Source organism: Capricornis sumatraensis, chromosome 18, assembly GCF_032405125.1.
Source record: "Capricornis sumatraensis isolate serow.1 chromosome 18, serow.2, whole genome shotgun sequence".
Lineage (NCBI taxonomy): Eukaryota > Metazoa > Chordata > Mammalia > Artiodactyla > Bovidae > Capricornis > Capricornis sumatraensis.
The window spans coordinates 21,597,608-21,622,275 of record NC_091086.1 but is presented as its reverse complement, the minus strand read 5'-3'; the positions used below and the strand labels follow the sequence as shown (position 1 = coordinate 21,622,275).

General features: G+C 39.9%; 1 protein-coding gene across 1 annotated transcript; it reads left to right on the top strand.

Annotated features, from left to right (window-relative positions):
* The first annotated feature begins 1,144 nt into the window (after positions 1 to 1,144).
* SHISAL2B (shisa like 2B) lies at positions 1,145 to 23,152 on the top strand. The gene is made up of 3 exons (XM_068990366.1): positions 1,145 to 1,335; positions 5,781 to 5,938; positions 23,016 to 23,152. The coding sequence occupies exons 1-3, from the start codon at positions 1,145 to 1,147 to the stop codon at positions 23,150 to 23,152; spliced, it is 486 nt and encodes a 161-aa protein (XP_068846467.1).
* The last annotated feature ends 1,516 nt before the right edge of the window (positions 23,153 to 24,668 follow it).

Sequence of the window (24,668 nt, the reverse complement as noted above, 5' to 3'; positions counted from 1 at the left end):
TGAGAATACCAAACAAAAAGAGAAGAGAAATGTCTGCAATGCTTTAAAAGAATGAAGTTTCTCCCTCTCTCCCTATTTCCTTCGCCTCCTCTTTCTGCCCGCCTCTGTAAAAAGTCCTCAGTTTCTTTACTTCAATCTCTTGCTTTCCTTCCTTTTTCAGTTTAACTTAATACAGAATGCTCAGTGGTTGCGGTGCTTGGGCTTAGTTGCCCCGTGGCTAGTGGGATCTAGGGCTTCCCATGTGGCGCTAGTGGGAAAGAACCTGCCCGCCGATGCAGGAGGCCTGAGACCGCAGGTTCGATCTGGAGGTCGGGAAGATCTCCTGGGGAAGGAAGGGCAACCCACTCTAGTATTCTTGCCCTGGAGATTCCCAGGGACAGAGAAGCCTGGCGGGCTACAGTTCATGGCATCGCAAAGACTTGGATACGACAGAGTGACTGAGGACGCAGACCCATGGGGAGTTCCAACTGTTTGCAATGTTTTCAATGCAGGATGAACCCTGCATTGAAAGAGGGATTCTCAACCACTGGACCATAAGGAAGTCCCTTGCCCTTGATATTTAAATTGGTAGGTTTTAACGTCTTACACATACTTCTGAAAATAGAAGGGGTCCTACTCAACAGCCCCTCACGGTAGTTCAGCGCCTCTTGATCCGCCCTCGACCCCGCTCCCCCAGCCCTGCTCTGTTGGCCCGGAGCCCATCTGCCCTGTACCTGGGCAAACAGAGTCACACCTTTGGCCGCATCTGTCCGGATGGCAAACCGGTCCCACACCTCCCGGCTTCCTTCAGGGGCAATCTCTTGCTGGCATGGAGCGGGGTGGGCTCCATGAATTGAAGGAAAGTGGAGATAAGTGAGCAGGCAGACGAAGCGAGAGGGAGAAAATGTACAGGGCAGGAGATCGGCAGCTAAGAGAGCCGCTCAGTAGCGGGAGGGAGAAGCGCGAGTGAAGCGACCAGACAGCATGTGGACAGCGGGAGGCGAGCGAGCAGAAGAGGCGCGCGACGGCTGACCGCCCAGGCAGTCAGCTCCGGACCGCAGGAGGTGAGCCCGGCCGGAGGGGTCTGCGGGCCGGGCCGGGTGGGACGTGTGCAGCCCAGGCAGATCGGGGGGCTTCGTGAGCCCCCGGCCCGCAGCCGCCCGCGATGAGCGAGGCCAGTCGGGTGTGCTCCGGCTACTACAGCCTCAACCACAGCTTCGTGGAGCCCTTCCAGTGCCCCCGGCGCGGCGAAGGGGCCACCCTCCTCTACTGCTGCGGCTTCGCCGACCTCAAGTACTGCTGCAGCGAGCCGGGCAGCTACTTCCCCTACAAGCACAGCTACATGTGGAGCCTCAGGTGGGCAGGGCCGGGGGCTTGCGGCCAGGGCTCTGGGGAGGCTACCAGCCGTGCCACGCCGGGAGGAGGGAGGGCGCCCGCGTCCTCGAGACACGCTCGGATCCCTCGGATCCCTCCGCGGGGTGGGGGAGCCCCCAGGGGCGGGTGAGGGCCCTGCAGGGAACCGGTTTGTGGCCACCGTCGTCCGGGTGAAGGTCGCGCTGTGGTTCTAGAGTTGTGAATCCGCCCGGGGACCAGAGCGAGGCGCGCGCGGGAGGAGCGCAGGCGACTCGCCCTGGGCGCAACCGAGCGGACTGCTCTGCTCTCCTCTCTCCCTCGCTCGGGGACCAGTCCCAAGTCCGCGGCTCTGCGGGGCACAGACAGACTCACAGATAACTTGAGGAGGTTTTCATTCTCCTTTTGATTTGAGTATTTGGTGCATTTGAATCGAAAGGGGCTCTTTTGAGACTAATTTTAAGGCGTTAACCAAGGATCTGAGTATTTTAAGCCTCTTTGTGGCTGAGAAGGAATTTGCTGTATCCTTTAAAAAAAAAAAGTATGTGTGAGTATGTATTTGGGCGCGCACAGGCGACAGGGCTTTATAATTTGCCCTTTCAGTTGATCTCACACTAACTCCGAACAGAACCGGAGATTCACAGAGAGGCAGAGTTTCAGTTGCAATGATTACACACCGAAGAACCTTTGCAGGACACCCCCTTTCTCAACATCTGAGCCCTTTGGCCATTGCTAGAAAACGACGGGGCTTTCAAAGGTGGTGTCTTTCTGGCCTCTTTTCCCCATGATGGGAATTTTATAATAATTATTAATTTATTCAATTGGTATTCACACAGATACTTTCATTGCGAAGGGCTTTCCCTCCCCTCCACTCCAAAGGATTGAAAACTTAGACCTTCATTCTTACATTGTGCCTGGAGAAGGAACATGGTGCTGGGGTTATAGGCAAGAACTGCCACACCACCAGAAACTGTTTCTGACAAATTAGCTAATGTCTGGGAGAGAGAAAGAGGCTGACTCTGCTAAGGAGGAGGAAGAGTTCTTTTTCTCCCAGTGTCCTAGCATGGTCCAGAACTTAGCACGCATGCCAAGACCATAGCAAATGACTTCAAATGTTACTTCTTAGAGCAGTAAAGTCATTTTTTAAAAAATGCATTGCAAGCTTCTAAAACAAATCTCAAAAGGAATACCTATTTACCAAGTCCAACTACAAAGTAGTGTTGTGCCCTAATCGGCAAAATCTCAGAAAATAATGACAGCTTATCCTTACTACTTGGGGAAGAAATCTGTATTGCACTGGGATATTATCTGGCCTTTTGGAAAATGACATAGTAACCCAGCTCTGAGTCCTTGGAGGTGTTAATAAGGGTGGCAGCACCTCTGAGAAGAGACTGTCAACTCTTAAGTCAGACTCAATTGGAAAAGTGCCTGGGATTTTCAGATCCCTGAATAGTTCAAGAGTGACAAGCAGCAGAGGATAGAAAACCTTGCAAAGGTTTATGAAGGCATAAAAGAATTATTAGCTTGCTGGGGTCTTCATTCAGCACTGACAATGCAGCTCAGTTGCTGGGAAATGTAAAAATCATTTCAACTGATGGCATCAGTTGGCAATGTAATCCTGGAGTTCTTCTTTAGTTATTAAGCTCTGAGAACACAAGAGGGAGGTAAACATTTAGAGCTTCGGTTCCCTTGTATTCTTTGCTCTCTCCCCTAATTTAAAACGGTCCAACTGTGAAAAATTTTCCCTAATGTCACTAGCATCTGTTCTGAGATTCTGTAACTGCTGCAGAAAGTTTCAGGTGTGTACCTCCAGGTAAATGAAGTTGGCGAGTCGGAGAATTCGTTAATGTGACAGCAGCTACAGACCTTTTCTCAGGGATTGAAAAGCAAACTGCCCTGTGGTGCTGGGAGGGAAAGATAATTCTCCCTTTTCTCTGCCCCACTCTCATCCCTTCTCCTCTTATAAATAAATCCCTAAGCTCTAAGGGTTTCCCTTTGGAAACCTTCAGGACCTAGGAAAATAACATGTGTTGCACAAGGCTACACTCGAGTTCAGTAAGTTATTTATTGAAATGAATATTTTAGGAGATTCCCAGAGCTGCATCTTTATCTGGAGTTTTGCATACATAAAGCAACATTTCTAGAAAGTGGAACTATGGCACTGACACAGTTTATGGATTATGAAGAATATCTTTTTATAACAGAAAGAAGTGCCATGTTGTTTTTAGTTTTCCTTCAAATCATGTGACCTGGTTTTTAAAGTGTGTATTAATGCATGTAAAGCCCATACTATGTCACTGAATTCAATTAAGTTGATGATTTTACTTTTAATTGACTAAGTCACTTTTTCACTTTGAAGATGTTTTTAATAACTGGGTTCTTGTTTCAGAAATCTTTCCAGATGTCTGGCCTCCTAGCTGCCTTGTGAGGCAAATAATTAAGCGGCTTATGTTCCCATATGTCTGTATAGAGTCCTAACCCTTCCTGACACATAGAATTTACAAAAGTCAGCTTTGGTACCAACAAGCATGGAAGAGTAGTTGCCAGAAGCAGGGAATCTACCCCTTGAAACAGAGGGCACCAAGTGAGGGCAAATTCCAATTTAAATGTCTAACTATATGCTGACTCTGCCTCTCATTGATGGCTCAGACAGTAAAGCATCTGCCTGCAGTGTGGAAGACCCGGGTTCGATCCCTGGTTCAGGAAGATCCCCTGGAGAAGGAAATGGCAACCCACTCCAGTACTCTTGCCTGGAAAATCCCATGGACAGAGGAGCCTGGTAGGTTACAGTACATGCGGTCACAAAGAGTCAGACATGACTGAGCGACTTCACTTTATATACTGACTCTAACCAGAAAATTACCTACTCTACACTTGTGTGCAGGGCTAAGGGAACTGGCTGATTAGCAATAAATGAGCACAAAAATTTTTTGAAGTCTGACTTCATGTCTTTGACTCAGAAGGCAAACAACCTCTAAATGGCAAAGAGACTTTATCTGCTAACATCAAGCGTAAGTGGGATGAATTTAGCCCTTCACTTTCGATTCTGTTCTTCCTCTCAAAGCAATGACATACCTAGTGTCCCTGGTCAAATTCTCCCTTCCTTCTCTGTTGGAACAAGTCAATTTTTTACCGCCCTAATCTCTGGGAAATAGCAGAAGCTTAAAGGCAAGCCAGGAAGATAATGAAGAAAAAGATCACTAGTTTTCAATGACTATTCCAATGATTGTTACTTTTCAGTGATGATTACTTTTCAGTGACTACAAACAGATCAATCATCAGTCATTTATCATTTACTTCCATTTATGAAACATTAACTGCAAGCTAAGTACTCTATTAAACATTTTTAAGTGTGCAGATCACACAGTCAACAGAAGTATCTGCTCTTGAGCAGTTAAAATATAATTTTATATCTTTACACACCCCCACACACATAGGGCTCATGAAAGTACATGTGTTTATATATTAGTCTTTAAAGACAACTTTCTTTTTTTCCAAGCTTCTTTTCCCATTTGAAAATATTAAGTTCACTGGTTTGTGAAAACTGTGTTATTTCTCAAATGATTAGCCTTATACATAACTGTATCAGGAGGAATGATTATAAACTGAGTGCTGAGCAAATATCAGATGTGCAATGCATTTTTAGAGGAAAGTACAAAGATTTCTTCCTTAATGCTAGAAGCCATTGGTGTTATGTTCTTTTAGAAACGAAAACTTTAGATTGAACATGAACTTTATATAAATTCCATAAATATTACTTTCCTTTAATTAAACTTTCTTCTTCTCTCTTGTAATAGCTATGGTTTTGTATATTAATACATGATAACACCCATACACATCTCCAAAATAAAAGTTCTATACTTCTGGCAAGCATTTGTTTCAGTATTTTTGCAGAGGTAGCTCCCTGGTGGCTCAGATGGTAAGGAATCCACCTGCAGTGCAGGAAATCTCTGGGTCAGGAAGATCCCCTGGAGAAGGGAATGGCTATCCGCTCCAGTATTCTTGCCTGGGAAATGTCATGGACAGAGGAGCCTGGAAGGCTACAGTCCATGGGGTCACAGTCAGACAAGACTGAGCTACCAAACACATACAGATTTTTTCCATTCATCTTTTATTAGTGAACCTAATCTTTCCCCTAAAATACATTAATAATAGAGGTTTATTGGATTGAGATGTTCTTGAACCATCCCTAGAGAATTGTGTGACCTTTTACCTGTAATATGAATTCATGTGGTATTCTATAATAATATTAACATACAAATGTATAGAGAAGTACAGTAAGAATTTGATGGTAGAAAAAGGTGAGCTGTAGATCTCAATAATATGCTGTTTATAGTAAAATATAATTTGGTTATGAATGACTGAAACAAGAACTAACAATATTTAAACCTTTAGTTTATGTGCAAACCAGTTTGTATGACAGTCACAATGTTTTTTTCTGTTTTCCTCAGCATTGGTGCCCTGATCGGATTGGGAATTGCTGCCCTTGTTTTACTTGCCTTTGTCATCAGCGTCTGTGTTCTTTGCTACTTATTTCTGTATACAAAGCCTCAAAGATTAGACACTGGCCTTAAACTTCAACACCTAGAGGCTGTTTCCACTCAAGAAGGTAATCAGTAGCCATTATTTGCAACCAATTACCTGTACTCTATTCAAAGTAATAACCTGTGCCTGGGTGGCAGATTATACACTTAAAAATGAATGCTTTTTGAAAATTCAGTTTAGTATGTGTCTTTATAAAAATTTATGTTGAATTAGGTCTTAATAGGAGAAGGCAATGGCACCCCACTCCAGTACTCTTGCCTAGAAAATCCCATGGATGAAGGAGCCTGGAAGGCTACAGTCCATGGGGTCACTGAGGGTCAGACACGAATGAGCGACTTCACTTTCACTTTTCACTTTCATGCATTGGAGAAGGAAATGACAACCCACTCCAGTGTTCTTGCCTGGAGAATCCCAGGGACGGGGAGCCTGGTGGGCTGCCGTCTCTGGGATTGCACAGAGTTGGACACAATTGAAGCAACTTAGCAGCAGCAGCAGCAGCAGGAGGTCTTAATGATTAAACACCTTTGAAAGATTGTGCTCAAGGAAAAAATAGTGGCAGGATGTAAATGTTCTCATGAAAAATAACACATTGATCTAATAAATCCACTTTAATTTATTTAGGTGTCCCTCAATTATAAAGGTTGTATCCTCTTGAAATTTTTAATTTTGTTTTTTGATGGAGCCAAAGAAGTCAAATAAACAGAGGAACAAAATATCTGATAATTAATCATCAGTGTTGCATTGCTCTAAACTGATTAGTCAGTGGTCAGTTAGGCATTAGCTGTGTGCCCACTGTGTGCAGAATTCAGAGGCATATAAAAGAAATTAAAAAATAAATAAAAGACAGTCTTTGTTCTTGAATAGATCACAAACTAGTTAAGCCCTATGTGTATGTGTGTGTATATTTGTGTATGTAGTGCAACCATAAATTAGAAATGTTAAAACATAAGGTTTTTGGAACTGAGTCTCATTGTTATCTTAATTATAAAGTGCAATACACACTAATCATTATTATTATGAAACAATCAGAAAGAACTCGTAAAATTTTTGTGAATACAAATTTCTCTTAGTGTATTTTAAAAGTCAGTTCAGTCAGTTCAGTCGCTCAGTTGTGTCCGACTCTTCGCGACCCCATGGATTGTAGCATGCCAGGCCTCCCTGTCCATTACCAACTCCCAGAGCTTGCTTAAACTCATGTCCATTGACTCCGTGATGCCATTCAACCATCTCATCCTCTGTCGACCCCTTCTTCTTTTGCCTTCAGTCTTTCCCAGCATAAGGGTCTTTTCAAATGAGTCAGCTCATCAGGTGGCCAAAGTATTGGAGCTTCAGCTTCAGCATCAGTCCTTCCAATGAATATTCAGGACTGATTTCCTTTAGGATGGACTGGTCGGATCTCCTTGCAGCCCAAGGTACTCTCAAGAATCTTCTCCAACAATACAGAACTTTGTTGGCAAAGTAATGTCTCTGCTTTTTAACATGCTGTCTAGGTTGGTCATAGCTTTTCTTCCAAGAGCAAGCATCTTCTAATTTCATGGCTGCAGTCACCATCTGCAGTGATTCTGGAGCCCAAAAAATAATCTGTCACTGTTTCCATTTTTTCCCGTCTATTTATCATGAAGTGATGGGACTGGATGTCATGATCTTAGTTTTTTGAATGTTGAGTTTTAAGCCAGCTTTTTCACTCTCCTCTTTCACTTTCATCAAGAGGCTCTTTAGTTTTTTTCTTTCTGCCATAAAGGTGGTATCATCTATGTATCTGAGGTTATTAATATTTCTCCTGGCAATCTTGATTCCAGCTTGCACTTCATCCAGCCCAGCATTTTGCATGATATACTTTGCATATAAGTTAAATAGGATGACACTATACAACCTTGACGTACTCCTTTCCCAATTTAGAATCAGTCTGTTGTTCCATGTCTGGTTCTAACTGTTGCTTCTTAACCTGCATACAGATCTCTCAGGAGGCAGGTAAGGTGGTCTGGTATTCCCATCTCTGGTATTCCATTTTAAAAGTGGTGATCATGAATTTCATTTTGATATACATACTGAATATATTTAGCAAAAATTTAGACTATATATTATACATATATATATATATATATATATATTTAGAACAAGACACAGGTGGTTACTAACTTCTATTTGAAAAGAAAGTGAAAAGCTCTCTTCAAAATAATTTAGAAATTTCCTTCCCGTATGTCCTACTTTAGCTGAATCCAGAAACTTATGTTTATGGACTACATACTCTTTGACCTTCTCAAATACACCAGCACTGCATGACTGCATTAGCTCTAGTTTTCATCTCTGTAGGGATCTCAAAGGGTGCCCTGTGTCACAAAGCAAGAAGCCAAGATCCATTTGGAGTTCTTTTTCTGAAGCACTGTTTAGAGATTACATGGCCGAATTGACAGGTTGTTAGCTGAATTTAGTCCAATGGCTTAGACTCCATTTCTCCACAGGCAGCATGAAGCAGTGGACTAGTGATTATCAAATAGTAAAATCAATTTTTGTCTCAATTGCTTAGACAATTTATAGTCCTTACATTTTCTTGTGTGTAAGAATCACTTGCTGCTGCTGCTGCTAAGTCACTTCAGTCGTGTCCAACTCTGTGCAATCCCAGAGACGGCAGCCCACCAGGCTCCCCCGTCCCTGGGATTCTCCAGGCAAGAACACTGGAGTGGGTTGCCATTTCCTTCTCCAATGCATGAAAGTGAAAAGGGAAAGTGAAGACGCTCGGTCGTGTCTGACTGTTAGCGACCCCACTGACCGCAGCCCACCAGGCTCCTCCACCCATGGGATTTTCTAGGCAAGAGTACTGGAGTGGGGTGCCATTGCCTTTTCCGAAGAATCACTAAGGGATCTTGTTAAAACCTGTGATTTCAGACTCTGCATTTCAAAACAAACTGCTCCTCTTCCTGCCCTGATCTTTCTCCCCTGTTGTCTATTCTCCACAGAGAAACCAGAGGGAGCCTGAGCCAGGCTACATCGCTACTCTGGTCAAAATCCTAATTGTGTCCCATCTTTTGATAGATGGGAATGGAGCCCTATATGTATGGACCCTAACTGTGAAGTACGGGGGCTTGCCCTTCCCACCTTTATTTCTTGCACCTTATGTCCAGCCTCCTTGGCATCTTTGCTATTCCTTGCAAATCAATTAAAAACCATTGCCTCAGGGCCTTGGCACATGCCATCTCTGTACTCTGGAATGCTTTTCCCTCACTTTCACTTTCTTTAAATCTTTACTAAGTCACCTTTCCCCATCACTAAATTTGTATCTTTAACTTCAACATATCATGCCCCCTTCCTGCTTTATTTTTCTCCTAAGCCCTTACCACTAATTTACTATGTATTTTACCTATCCATTGTCCAGTTTTTCTCTATTCCAACTAGAAAGTTCCAGGAAAGTAAGACTTTTTATCCTGCTTGCTCATTGTGTGTCCCTAGTGCCTAGAATGGGCTTTCCAAGTGGCACAGTGGTAAAGAATCCACCTGCCAGTGCAGAAGACACAGGAGACACCAGTTTGATCCCTGGGTTGGGAAGATCCCCTAGAGAAGGAAATGGCAATCCCCTCCAGCATTCATGCCCCCAAAATTCCATGGACAGAGGAGCCTAGTGGGCTACAGTCCATGGGGTCACAAAGGACTGGACACGGCTGAGTGAGCACACAGTGCCTAGAACACGTAACAGGTGAACTAAGGACGCAGCACCGCACTTCTGTTGTAGGCGAGCAAAGGAGCACTTTTACGGTCACCATTCTAGTCATCAAACATTCACTGAGTGCCTCCTCCATACAATGCACTGTGCTAAATAAAAATTGATTGTTTTTTCCTGATCTATCTCAGGGAGTACTCCAAAATTTTATTCAAGCTGGCTCTGAGAGCCCAGAGACAGAAACAGTTGGCTTGTTGATCCTTCTTGTAGTCTTACGTCTCTTCAGCTAAGGAGATCCATTACTGTACTTCTTATATAGTAAGTTGAGGCTACTTGCTTGCCATGAACTATCCCCACTCCACTCCTCTGAAAAACGGTTTATCAAGTCAGCAGATCAATACACTTTTCCTCAGTGATTACTCTTGGTAAGGCAAAATTTTATACAACCACTGCCTTCTGCTGCTTTTAAATTAGATGATTGTGGGCCCATTGGTTGATATTAACCAAGTAAGACATAGTGGAGAGTCAAAAACAAAATAGGTAATTCAAATGTTACTGGAATAGGAAGGGAAAGCAGTTTATATTTGAAAGTAACTCTTCAAAGTTATAATTAAAAACCATTGCTGTACCTGTTGTTAAATATGCATGCTTCATTCCAATGATTCTCCCACCCAGGGATAGATGCCAGTGTTCCAGCATGAGAAAATAAGACTTTATTCCGTTTAAGGAATGCCTTTAAAGGTTAGGAACATAATATTATGTTTGTGTAATAATCAAGCAAGTAAAACTATCTTGGAGAAAAATTGATTTCACCAGTTACCACTCCTTTCTTTTTAAAAATTTTTTTTAATTTTTTAAAAATAAATTTTGGCCAGGCAGCACATGGGATCTTAGTTCCCCAACTGGAAGTGTGGAGTCTTAACCACTAGACCACCAGGGAAGTCCCTACCACTCCTTTCAAAACCATCTGTTCTTAAGACTCAACCTCCCATTATTTTAATTTTTTTTAATGTTTTAATTTTGTGATGGGCTATAGCTGATTGGGCTTCCCTGGTAGCTCAGCTGGTAAAGATCCACCTGCAATGCAGGAGACCCCAGTTTGATTCCTGGGTTGGGCAGATTCCCTGGAGAAGGGATAGGCTACCCACTCCCATATTCTTGGGCTTCCCTGGTGACTCAGATGGTAAAGAACTCGTCTGCAGTGTGGGAGACCTGGGTTTGATCCCTGGGTTCGGAAGATCCCCTGGAGGAGGGCATGGCAACCCACTCCAGTATTCTTGCCTGGAGAATCTCCATGGACAGAGGAGCCTGGCGGTCTATAGTCCATGGAGTTGTGAAGAGTCAGATGGAACTAAGCATAGCACAACCAAGCTGATGGACTAACAATGTTGTGACAGTTTAGGGTGAACAGCAAAGGGACTCAGCCATATATATACATGTATCCATTCTCCCCCAGCCTTCCCTCACATCCAGGCTGTTCCGTAACACTGAGCAGAGCTCCCTTTGCTACACAGCAGGTTCTTGTTGGTTATCCATTTTAAATATTGCAGGGTCATGTCGATCCCAAACTCCCTGTCCTTTCCTCACATCCTTCCCCACTCCCCACTGTTGGCAACCGGAAGTTTCTTCTCTAAGTCTGGAAGTCTCTTTCTCTTTTGTAAGTTCATGTGTATCATTTCTTTTTAGATTCCACATATAACCCCCATTATTTTAATTTTTAGAATTGAGATGTTTGGCAGTTTGAATGGCCTAAAGGGAAACATGTTTTTGTGCACATACTAAAGCTGACTTAAGGCACTGAACTTTTTTTTTGTTTCTATAAATGGCTGTAGTGTTACAGAATAAACAGGCCCAAAATGGAGTCCCTTGTGCTAAACCCATCAGCAAACCAAAACTCTATACCTAACTGCAGTTTCAGTCTCTCCCAGGAGAGAAATTTTAAACCTATCGGTCTGGAATTTCCTGATCAATACTAGTGAGGTAAACTGCAGGACAGGGTGACTTTACCAGAAGAAAATCTTTTGCTTATGATTTCCTTATCCTATCCCCCTGTTCCTACAAAATCCTTCATTGCCTGCATCATCTCAGAGCCCCCTTCTACTTGCTAGGTGGGATGCTCCCAATCCATGAATTGCTGGATAAAGCCAACTAGGTTTTCATATTCACTCAGATGAATTTTGTTTTATAACAATAGTCCAAGTCTAAAATAGTCTAATCTTGGACTATTTTGCCAAGAGTTTCTTTCAGGTATGTTTATCCTCTTGGGGTTCGTTATTTTTAACGTATACAATGGAAGGCTTTATACATTTTGAATTGATCCTGAAAATAGCAGGTACTGGTACTGACTACATGTAGGGTTTAATTTGGCTACCTCCAGGCTCACTTAGTACAGAAGTACTACTGCTAAGCAATTGATTGGGCTTTAAATTGTGTCCCATAATCATTTTCTTTCTTTCTAACTTTTGTGTTTTGAGTTACACCTGTATCAAATGCTAATGTTTAAAAGAATACCATGGTTTGTAAATTGTACTGTATAGGACAAAGAGTTCTGGGCAAAGGTTGACTGTGTGAAGGACATCTTTCTGAGTAGACACTCCTGGGATGAGGGCTCATGGCATAAATTGTGGAAGAATTAATGGTTAACAGGGGAGTAATTAAAGGGATGATTGTGTTAGATTCTTGCTTCTCAAACTTTTCCATTGGAGAATTCCTAAAGGTAGATAAGAAAGGAATGGTACTGCCAAAATTCCAAGGTTTTCTTGGAAAGGCTTGCTTTATGAGCTTTAAATTATTTGAAGATGCCCATTATACTTTTTAAAATATGGTAATTTTTGATTGCAAATATAATGACTTGTTTTATCTAATAATAGTATCATATCCTTTCCACTTATGAGTAAAATTGATGCTCTTGGAAGATAAAATATATTCATCCTGTGGCTTTGAGTATCCATTGACACTCCAGGGTTGTGGAGTGTGGTGGAGAATCGAGGAGAGGGTCCTTAGAAGCAGAGTTTTTGATGAAAATGAGAAGAGCAGAGAATAGAGCTGCTTGATACAAATAAAATAATATTGTTGTATAGGAATAATAGACAACTCCAATTACCTATTATTTGATGGTCTCTTTTGCAAAGGCAGGCAATATAAATGGAAAATGGTAAACAAATCAGCAGTAAGGCACAGGTTGTCTAGGAAAGAAACAGAAATTATATCTAGAAAACTGGGAAAGCAAAGCAAATTTGACAATCACATATGCAATTATTTGTTCTGCCTGTGAGCAAAGTAGGATTTGGACCAGCTCAAAATGGTTTGCTATATTTCTTCTTAGAAGGCATCCTTACGTGCCCAGAAAAAAAATCCTTTCTCTTAATGCACTTTGTTATTAGGAAAATTAAAAAATATAGAAAAACTAGTAACTTCATCCATGATCACACCACACAGAGGTAACAGATATTAACAGTGGTGAATATCCTTCACAGATTTTTTTTTCCTATGTATCTATAGATACATGTATGTATAGCAAAATGGGGAAAAATGAATCCTATAACATGGGTTTTTTTCCACTGAACAATATTGACATCAGTGTTTTCCAAATAAACACTTTTAATGATTCCATTTTATTACTGTGATGGAGTGCTATGCATTTTCATTTTTTTATTTTGACATAGTTCACACTTCCAGAAAAGTTGCAAGAAAAGTATAGAAAAGGTAGTATACCTTTTCTCAGCTTTACTAATTGTTAATACTTTGCCTCATTTCCTTCAAAATTGACTTTCTTTTTATGTATATTTTCTGAACCATTTGAAAATAATTTGCAGAATATTTCAGTATGTGTTTCTTAGGAATAAGAATTTTTTTCTTATGTAATCACAGTATATTTATCAAAGTCAGGAAATGTAACAGTTATACAGTAATATTATCTAATCTGTAGTTCATATTCAAATTTTGCCAATATCCTTAAGTAGCTATTTTTTTCTTATCTAGGATCTAGTCCAGAGTTACATCTTATAATTAGTTATCATATTTCCTTAATCATTTTTTTGTCTTTGAAACGTTTTGCCATTACCAAGTAATTTGTTGGGAGGTATGAGAACATCCTGTTCCTCCTTCAACTATCACCCATCGTTCTTGACTAAACGTTTTCATTCAAAATACAAGATAATTTCCGAATTATTATTATGATAGCTATAATATAGTGATTTTCTAGCCTCATCATTTCTTCTGTATTTATTAGTTGTTATTCTACTACAAGGAAGAGCTTTCCTTTTCCACCTATTTATCTATTAATTTATTAATATCAGTATGGACTCAGATCTTTATTCTAAAATACTCTATTACTATCATTGTTTATTTTGATTCATAAATTATCCCAGATTTGGCTTGTGGGAGCCCCTTTAAATTGAGTCCTGTATCCTTTTGAAATATGTACATCATTTTTTGAGCATTTTTTTTTAATGTCACAAAATGTTCTCAAGCCTCCTGTACTTTTTCTTTTTCCTGTGCCAGCCCTGAAGTCTGCTATTTCTCCAAGAAGTCTGATTCATTTTATTTGGGAATGGTGTTTAGTGGCTCAGAGGGCAAAGCGTCTGCCTGCAATGCAGGAGACCTGGGCTCGATCCCTGGGTCCGATCCCTGGGTCAGGAAGATCCCCTGGAGAAAGGAAACAGCAACCCATTCCAGTACTCTTGCCTGGAAATTCCCATGGACAGAGAAGCCTGCTAGACTACAGTCCATGGGATTGCAGAGTTGGACACGACTGAGTGACTTCACCCCTCACCCTTAGAAACCAAAGTCTGAGTATATAATACTTTATTACTGACTTGGAACTAGCTTCCATTTTTTTTCTACTAATATTATACATATGCACTGAACACTGAAGTATTTTCCTAGCATAAATCCCTGGGAATGGAATTGCTGAACAAAGATTTGGTACAAATAAAAGCTTTGGATACAAGTTGCCAGCTGTCCTCTAGAGAAGCACTGTTTCACGAATATTTTTATTTCAAAAGATATATATCTTACTAATTTCACTGAGGGAAACCATATAGTGTTTTTAAACTTATCTAATTAGGAGTGAAGGCATAAATTCATTTTTTTGTGATATATTGTTGCTCATATTCTTATACACATTTTTCTAGGGGGTTGTTCATTTTTCTTTGCTTTATAGGAACTTCCCATACAGTAACTAAAATTTTTTTTACATATAATGTATTTTTTATAGTTGTTGCCTTTTTAATTTTATGTGTGACAATTTCTCAACTGTATGTTTCTCCTTTTGTGATTTCTCCCTTTAGTTTCTTTTTTAAAAAATTAATTAATATATTTTTGGTTGCACTGGGTCTTCGTTGCTGGTAGGCTTTCTCTAGTTGCAGCGAGCGGGGGCTACTCTTTGCCGCAGCGCACGGGCTTCTCACTGCGGTGCTTCCGTTGTGGAGCACAGGCTCTAGGTTCCCGGGCTCAGTAGTTGCAGCATGTGGGCTCAGTAGTTGTGGCCCACGGGCTTAGTTGCTCTGTGGCATGTCAGATCTTCTCGGACCAGGGACAGAACCTGTGTCTCCTGAATTGGCAGGCAGACTCTTAGCCAATGCACCACCAGGGAAGTCGTTTCCCTTTAGTTTCATACTCAGGAAGTTCTTGTGTGCTTAGTGGCGCAGTCGTGTCCGACTCTCGCGACCCTACGGACTGCAGCCTCCCAGGCTCTTCTGTCCATGGGGATTTTCCATGTAAGAATACCGGAGTGGGTTGCCATTTCCTACTCCAGGAGGAAGTTCTTCCCTCACTCTAAGATATAAAGATATAAAGATATTCACCTATATTTTCTTCTAATACATTTCTTTAATAATCCTGGAATTAAATTTTTGTGTAAAGTGTGAAGTAGGGATTTGCCTTTATTTTTATTTTACAAATAATGAGCCAATTGTCCAAATATTCATCGGGAGATCTATCTTTTTCTCTTGTCAATTTAAAATGTCACCTTCGCCATAAACTAAATTATTATATATACTGGGATCTGTTTTTAGATGTTCTGTTCTGTTAAACTTATTAGTCTGTTTATTCTTAAGCCAGTAATATACTTTAAAAATTATTGTAGCTATATGGTTTAATATCTGATCAGGCACGACTTTCTCTTCTTTCCCATTATGATTTTTCAAAATTTCCTGCCTACTTTTGTAGTGTTCAGTATTCCAAATAAACCTCTGAATCACACTGACAGGTTTTTAAAAATTAAGTGGTATTTTGATGGGCTATATTAAATTTATAGCTAACTTTGCAAGCTATTTTTCTTAGTAGCCTTAATACCACTTCAACCAAATTCTGCTCGGAACACTTACTAATTATGATGCCAAATTATTTTTAAATGCTATTCTTTGTTTCAAAGAGATTTTAAGAACTCACTGTGACCTCAGTAAAAGATGAGGTAATTTGAACTCAATGGCAGAAAAGGACACTTGTGTCTCCTGAAGGGGCCTTTCTACTGAAAGTGATGAACCTGGAATTTCCTGCAACTCTTTTTGCTCCTAGAATGTAGAAAATCAAATTGCTCAGTAGAGTTACTGCTACTTTTAGCAGCTGTTCCTCCTCCTCAGGGAGCCGGGTTAGGCAATGCTGGCTGATACCGGAACCAATTAGCAAAACAGAAGCCAAAGATTTAAAATATCAGCTAAATTCTTTTGTGAGCTATGCCAGTCACCTATGGTTGAAAGAATCCAACAATGCAGAAAAGAAAAAAAAAAAAAAGTCCAATTGTGGAAAAAAATAGGGTAGGAAAAACATTTCTGGAGAGAACTGAGTTCATTCACTGTTGTTAGAGCATGTCTAAGATTTTTTTCACAATGAATTGTTAACTGTATTTTCATGAGATACATATGTGTCCTCCAGGGGAAGGCAGAGCATTGAAGAAGGGAGAGGTCAATAGATCACGAGGCAAATTTTGCTCACTTCACCATTTTTCTCAGATCCAGTTCTGTGGTTCTGTGTATTGTATTAAATTTGAAGCGAAAAATGTCCCCTCATAAATAAAAAACACCTTTAGGGTGCAAATTTAAGATTGCTTGTTTCCACTAGAAGAAAATGCAAGATGAGTCGGGTGGGAGAGATTTCTGCTAAACAATAAGGTGAGTCAGCTGATTTGTCACTGAGGCTGCTACAGGGCAGCAGATTGGTAATGCAGAAGCTGGGAGGTCACAGACAGAGTGGCAGAAAAGCTTAATTACAGTCCTGCCACACAGCCCGAAGGTAAAGACCTGCAGTGGGGCCCAGCATTCTTTTGATATTTTGAAATGGCAGGCAAAAGCAGAGTTCACAGAAAAGTTTCAGGATAAATGGACCTCTGAGGAATGGTTCTGAAAATGAATGTAAAATTTAACTATTGCAGAAAAAAAAAAAATTGGCCTAGTTTGTGATGAGGATAAGCAGAAAGATTTTGATGAATTTGATTTAAATGGTGAATTTGATTTGCTTGATCAACTGAATTTAAATTTTGGCAAAGGCCAAAGCTTTAATTTAAATGATGGGCTGAGAGGAGTAGGACTAAAGGAAGGTTGAGATTTAGGGATGTTGACCAGACTGAAGAAAAGAATAAAAATGGGACATGAGCAGCAGAAAGGACAACTAGTGTCAACCCAGGAGAGCACAGGGATGTTGGATCTTTGTAGTCTGCACTCAGGTAAAGAAAAGAAGAAATGAAACAACAAAAATCCTTTATGTGTAACAAATCCCTTGAAAGCCCAATGGTATTACAGATTTCTTATTTAAAATTTAATCCATGTTGTGACCTTGTGACAGAAGAGGCAGCTGGCTTTCTCTCTTTGTTGGCTAAAAAGTAGTTTCTGTTTATTAAAGGAAAACTACGAAAAGGTGAAAAGGGAAACTAGGAAAAATAAGACTTTTTCTCGTCTCTCTTTTAAAATCATTCCAAAGGGATGCAGTTAGCTGGACTCTGATATCACTACAAGCACAGCCCCACTTAACTGCAGTTGCTTTTTCCATAATATGCCCAATTACTCTAACTTACCAGAGGGATATACATTGAAAGCACCTTTGACTTTTAGAAGATGCAGGTTTGATCCCTGGGTCAGAAAGATCCCCTGGAGGAAGAAATGGCAACCCGCTCCAGTATTCTTGCCTGGGAAATCCCATGGACAGAGGAGACTGGCAGGCTTCAGTCCATAGCATTGCGGAGTCAGACATGATTGAAGCAACTTAGCACATACACACACAAGCTGCAGGAAGAGAGGGAACACCAGGGTGTTGACTTTCTAATCAAAGTTCTTGCTTCAAATGATGTCAGTATGGTGTTTATATCAAATCTTTTCTTATTTTCTCATGTAGCAAAGCAGTTTGGCTAGTGGAACGGCCTTGCCTTAAGCAGCCAGTCTAAGAAGTGATTTTTGTACCTGCACTGGTTAAAAGGATCCAGTAGCCAAGGACATAATGAGCCAGGGCTGGGGAACAGGGGGTTTTACAAGTCCTAGAAGAAGGAAAATCTATAATGCTGGAATGTGCTTTGCAAGCCTTTAAATCTCAAGAGGACAGTAGACAGGTTAGATAAATTCTTTCGGTTGTTTCCAGAAAAACGCATAATGGAAACAAGCTGACAGCTCTGGAGATGCCTTAAGAGAGAACCCCAGACTAAGGGATTCCTAGAGAGAAGCTCAAATTAAGGAATTAACTTTCTGAGTTTAATCCTCATAAAAAGCAAAAAACCCTTTTATGTGACAAGGTTGAAAAACCATCTTGAATGTCTCACTAGAATATTAGGAATTTAACTGTGGAAAAAGCTTAGGAAACATGAAGGATTTGAATTAACCAACATTACAGTCTTCAGACTTTCAGGACTTTGACTAAAAGGTTAAAATTTTAGATGTTTAAAGAAACGCTGGAGAGGGAAGACGAGTAAGAGGCACAAACTATTATGTATAAGTAAGTGACAAGGACATATTGTATAGCATAGGGAATATAGCTAATATTTATAACTTTAAATGGAGTATAATCTGTAAAAATGTTGAATCACTATGTTGTATGCCTAAAACTAACATGATATAAATCAACCATACTTCAACAAGGAAGAGGGGCTTCCCTGGTGGTTCAAAGGTAAAGAATCCACCTCGAATCCACCTGCCAATGCAGGAGACGTGGGTTTGATCCCTGGTCCGGGAGGATCCCTCATGCCATGGAGCAGCTAAGCCCCTGTGTCACAGCTACTGAGCCGGTGCTCTAGAGCCTGGGAGCCACAACCACTGAGTCCATGTGCCACAACTGCTGAAGCTCGCACTCCTTAGAGCCCATGCTCTGCAACGAGGGGTCACTGCAATGAGAAGCCCACGTACCTCAACTAGAGAGCAGCCCCCACTCTCCGCAACTAAAGAAAAGCCTGCTTAGCAACGAAGACCCAGCACAGCCAAAAATAATAAAGAAAAGAAATGGTTATATCAGATACAAATTCTGCCCAGATAATATGGAACTAACATATTTTAAATCCTTGGTCTTTTTAAACTTTACCTACTGTGATACTGTAGAGTACAAATGATGCTAAACCAATAAAAATAAACCTACATTTTATTTTCCAAATGTATATAAAGCAAATAGTTTCAAGGATGTATATATATATGTGTGTGTGTGTGTGTGTGTGTGTGTGTGTGTACACATATGTATATAAACTTAGGTAATGGGATCTACATATATACATATATTTAATATACATACATACACCCTGGAGAGAGAGAGAGAGAGATATATCCCATTACTTAAGTTTTTAGCAGTTACATTTGAATCTCAAATATCCTTTATGGTCTACCTTGCAAATAACAGTCAAGAATCTATCAGGTCATCAAATTTTCATGCCAGCTTCCCCAACTACATTTATCTTAAACACTCTTGCTTGCTGATTGGGCAAAGAGCTACTTGCCAGGCTAGAAAATGTTGTGATTACAACAATTATCTTTTTGTTTAAAAATCAAATTATATAGTCGAAACATTATGATTGGATGTTTAGGGATAGAACATTAATTTATTTAACACCAAAGAGTTCAGAAGTAATGAAATAAAGTCCATCTGTTGTAGGCCCCACATTTTAAACTTACGATACTTTCAATGTTAGCTCAGCGAATGCCGCACGTTTCAGGCATATGAGTAAGATCTGAGAGCTGGCGTGAAACATTATCTTTCAAAACTTACCAATAACATTGCCCCTTAACAGCGCACAGTGGAGGATGTCCTCATTGACTCCAGAGAGCAGTCTATGTATAAATTACTTAGAAATAGGCAAAGCCAGGCAGTATGAACCCACTTAAAGATGAGGCTCAGATTTAACTAAAGAGGGAAAGTGAAAAAGTCATATAAGAAGACAGACTAGATGGCAAACAGTAGAGAAAAGCTACTTCTAATAGTGAAATCTCTTGACTAGTGAGTCTCCCTTCCCCTTTAGGTAGTTTTGGAGCAGACTTTCTAAAATTTAAAGGATAAGTAAGAGTTATTCAAGCAAAGAAGAGAGTTAGGGACACCGGGCAGCTGGAAGCATGCAAAGGCTTGGGCAGAGAGAGCAAGCAAGCAAGCAGGGCAAGTCTGGGAGCCTGTCAGTCAGTATTTCTGTATGTCTGAAATGCCAAATACGAGGAAGGGAATGGGGCCAGCTGAGCCAGCAGAGGGAAGCAGGGCTGATCCTCTGTCTAAACAAGAAATTCAGATTTGATCCTAAAGGATTTTAAGTAGGGAGATGCCGTTATGAGGAAATGCTGTATGAGCAGCAACTATTATCGTATTGCTTGATAGTATCGCACCTTTTCTCACTTAATGTTATATTCAATATAACAGAACATTCAATATAATTAAAAATTTCTAGAAATCACTTTTTTCAAATTAAATGACTGCATCATACTTCACTACTATTGTTAAGGTACTTACATTTTTTGGTATTGAAAATAATCAGTGAGTATCTTTATATATAAATTTTAGAGCTCATCTCTCATGGATTCCTTGGGAACTTCACATTAAAATCACAAGGTATGAACACTCGAGACTTCAAAAATAAATGTACCAGTTTACATTCCCATTGGGCTGTCCCATTAGCCCAGCTTCCTAGGGCTCAGCAGGACATCCCCCACTATGGGTTGATTTCATAGACCAACAATATTTATAAGTCTTGAAAAATGATGTCTCACTATAGCTAGCAGATATTGCCCACTGACCTGAAACATGCATGGCATTATTCTCTGGGCTAATATTAAAAGTATCTTAAGTTTAAAATGTGGGGTCTTGAGTGGTACCATATATGGTTTTATTACTTTTCTTCTGAATTTTTATGATGGAAATATAATTACTAATATAGTAAATATAGATTACTTACTCTTAGCCAAGAAAGATTACTTTTAATCTGCTCCTAATTGAGACATGAAAAATGGTATTATAATGTTTTGAATTTACACATCTTTCTGACTAGTGGAGATGCAGAATATCTTTTGTCCATCTCTTTACCAACTAAGAGGTGTTAATGTCTTACGTATGGATGTGTAAGTCCCTGTTACATTTGACATGAATTATTTGTTCTAAACATTTCTTCCCAGTTGACTTTCAGCCTTGTCTTGTGCAATATACAACTTTAAAACTTTTTACTATGTCACACTTTCACTCAACAAACTGACTGAACACTAGCTACATGCAAGGCAATTTTCCTGCATCATCAATGAATAAAATAGCGATCTCTGGCATGTGGTGCTTATATTGTAGACAGAGGAGACAGATAATAAATGATAAAATAAAAAGGTAAATTATATATTAGAAGATCAATACTATGGGAAAAATAGTAGAGAGCAGAAGGAATTGGGGATGGGATGGAGGGAATGTAGGTTGTAATTTTAAATACAGTGTTTAGGTCCGATTGAAAAGGTGACTTTTGAGCAAGAATTTAAAATTAAGAGTTACCATACAGATAATCAGAGGGAAGAGCACATCAGAGTGAACAGCCCGTGCAAAGGTCTAGTGGCTAGAACATGCATGAAAATCTGATCAAAGAGGTGAGAGTGAGAGAGAATGAAAGGACAAGGTAGAGAAAGATGAAGTCAGGGATATTAGTGTGTGTGTGTGTGTGTGTGTGTGTGTGTGTGTATGAGAACATGAAGGCCATTATAAAGACTTGGGTGAGATGAAGGTTCTGAGTAGAGGATGTGCTTTAGGTTTCAAAGGATTACTCTGAGTGCTGTGCTCAAAACAGAACAGTGGTAGTAGTGAAGGTGGTCTGATTCCGGATGTATTTTAAAAGTGTAGTCAACAGGATGTCAGATGAATTGGTGGTGGGGCTGAGAGAATAGGAGCAAGGCTGACTGAGGTTTTAGTCCTGAGCAACTAAACACATGGAGTTGCCACCGATTGAGAAGATGAAGACTTTAAGAAGCTTTTTTCCTGGGAATGATCCAAATATCAGTTTTGGACTAAGTTGGAGATGTCTATTAGATACCCAAGTGGAGATGGCAACTAGGCTGTTGAGTCTAGAGTTCAGGGGAGGTGTGGATTAGACATACGTATCTGGGAATGATCAGCAGAGATAGTGTTAAAAACTGTGGGGCAGTTGAGACTAATAAGGGAGTGAGACAGAGACAGGAACCAATGGCTGGAACCCACAGGCCCTCCTCCAGCCCAGGATGCCTGGAAGAGGAAAAGGGGCCAACAAGGGATATCAGGAAGGAGCAATGGTGACACCGGAGTGAGTCGAGGAATGGTGGCATCTAGGAAGCCAAGGAAAGAACATGCCACTTATGGGTCATATAAATGTGGCTTGTGAAGTGGGCTGTGGGTTTAGCAACAGGGGGTCGGTGAATAGCACCATCTGTGACTTCTTGCACTGCTTTCACATATTTGTAAATTTAAAAAATATATTTCAACTTGTATATATTGGTGAAATACATTACATATTATTTTCACACTTAATTTTTCTAACATCATCCACTGATTATAATAACCCATTTATTCACTATGAGCTTGTTAGTCTAACTTCTGATGAGCAAAGATCCATATTTCTCCACCTGTGAGCATTCTGGACTCATTTACATAAACTGAGTGAATGGGATTGTGGAACAAACATGCGATTTTTAAATGTTACATTTAAACTGATTATAACGGCAAAGCCTTGAGATTGTTGTAAATTATGACTGACTTTAGCTTTGTTCACTTCATGCATAGGGACAGTCACACTTTTACTAAGCAACCCAGAAATTGTTACCTTCTGATCAAAAGTGTACTTTCCTCCATGGAAGTGTAGAGAAAGAGAGCAAGCATGGAAATGAAATCCTTACTTTTGTTACTGAAAATTTCCCTTATTTGATCTTCAGGAGAAAATGCTCAAGAACAACTCTGCAATGATTCATACACAGTGCTTAGAGGACATCTTACTTCCAATATTCTAAGAAGTTTATTTTTTAAGGACAAATTTTAAAGTAAAATTTGATGTCATAATTTCAAATAATTATTTCATTTTGTTTTGTGTATTTATTTGCAGGCAACTCAAATAGAAAAAGCAAAGCCCCCCGTTCAAATGCAGCATCAAATTCAACAAATGAAACATTCTATGAGGCTGATGATATAATTCAAGAAAAAACAATGGATACGACACAAATCAACACTGCTTATTGTTAAAAATCCTGTGTTGTAAAAGCTCACTGGAGAGATGGAGCAAAAAAATAAAGAGTGCACTTCAAATACAGTTTGTAATAATACTTTTCAAAACTTTGCACACACAAAGCCAGACACAGTTGCAGGTTTGATCATTCAGTTAATTTATTAAATATCCACTAGGTTTCTGATACATTGCCATGTGAGTAAGTTTACTTTTATTTGCTAATTAACGTGTTTCTACATTACATGAAATTATGCTAACATTTCAGGAGAAATTATAGAATTTATCAGTAACACAGATTAGCACACCTATGTCAGTGAGGAACAATGAGAAGTTCATGTCACATTACCAGCATTTCACACGTTTCTCATTCTTGGAGGCAGTTATTTTCATAAGAGATGGTACTGGATAAGCTAAATCTCAGATAGGTGGCATTATGAACGAGAAATGGCATGTTCTTAAGTCTCTTAGAAATCAACCCATGCCTTTTTTAGAGGGTTTGCTGAGCACACAATGTATTATTGCCTTTATAAAAACTAACATTAGATAACAAAATATATCATGTATAACCTGCATGATAAATATCTTCTGTATACCAAGGGGTAATCATAACAAAAATCCTTCACTGATAAAGTTCCTAAGGAATTTCTAGAATGAAAGTTATAAAGCAAACAAGTTACTTCTCTGGTCCCACCTAAGTCTACTGCAGTAACACCATTTAGACATCTAGAAATAAAACTACAGTTTCTGCAAATTAAACCTGCCTTAAAAGATTTTTATTCATAAACATGGTTTCTATTATAAGAATGGAGACCTGGTCCTATAATGGAATTCAATAGGAAAAAAAAAGAATTAATTTTAAGCTGGCTCTGCTAAACATATCCACTGTGTTGTACCAAGTTTCTGTAGCTGGAAGACTAGCCTTTCAAGATGTGCCAAATACACTCTGATCTGTTAGGGTAGGGGGCGGGTAAGGAATGCTTTATTCCTCTCTGGCATGCAAAGCTCAGGGCTACAAACTTTTGATCATTAGCCTGTCAAAATTTCTACCAAGAGTTGGGAATTCTAGCACTGTCCAGTAGAGGTTTTTATGTGATGATGGAAATGTTCCTTCTGTATCTGTCTTGTCTGGCAAGGTAGCCACCAGCCATATGTGGCCACTGGGCCCTTGAAATGTGGCTCGTGCAACTGAAGAAATACGTTTTCATTTACTTAATCTACATTTCAGCAGCCACGTGTGGCTAAGTTGACAGCGTAATTCCAGGGCATTATTGCAACATCCTGCTGCCTGTGTTGTGTTTCCAATTCAACAGGAAAACAGTTTTACCAATGTTTAAATATTAAAATTGCTTAGAGTGTGTGAGATGTCTGAAAGTTGAAACATCTCCACTACAAAAATGACATATTTTATGTGGTTATAAAACCAAAGAATTTTCATTTATTTTTTGAGAAAACACATAAAGCGTTTGTGGGTAGTTCTTGATCTCAGATCCAGCTTTGATGGAAAAAAAAAAAAAAATCCCAGACAATTGGCTA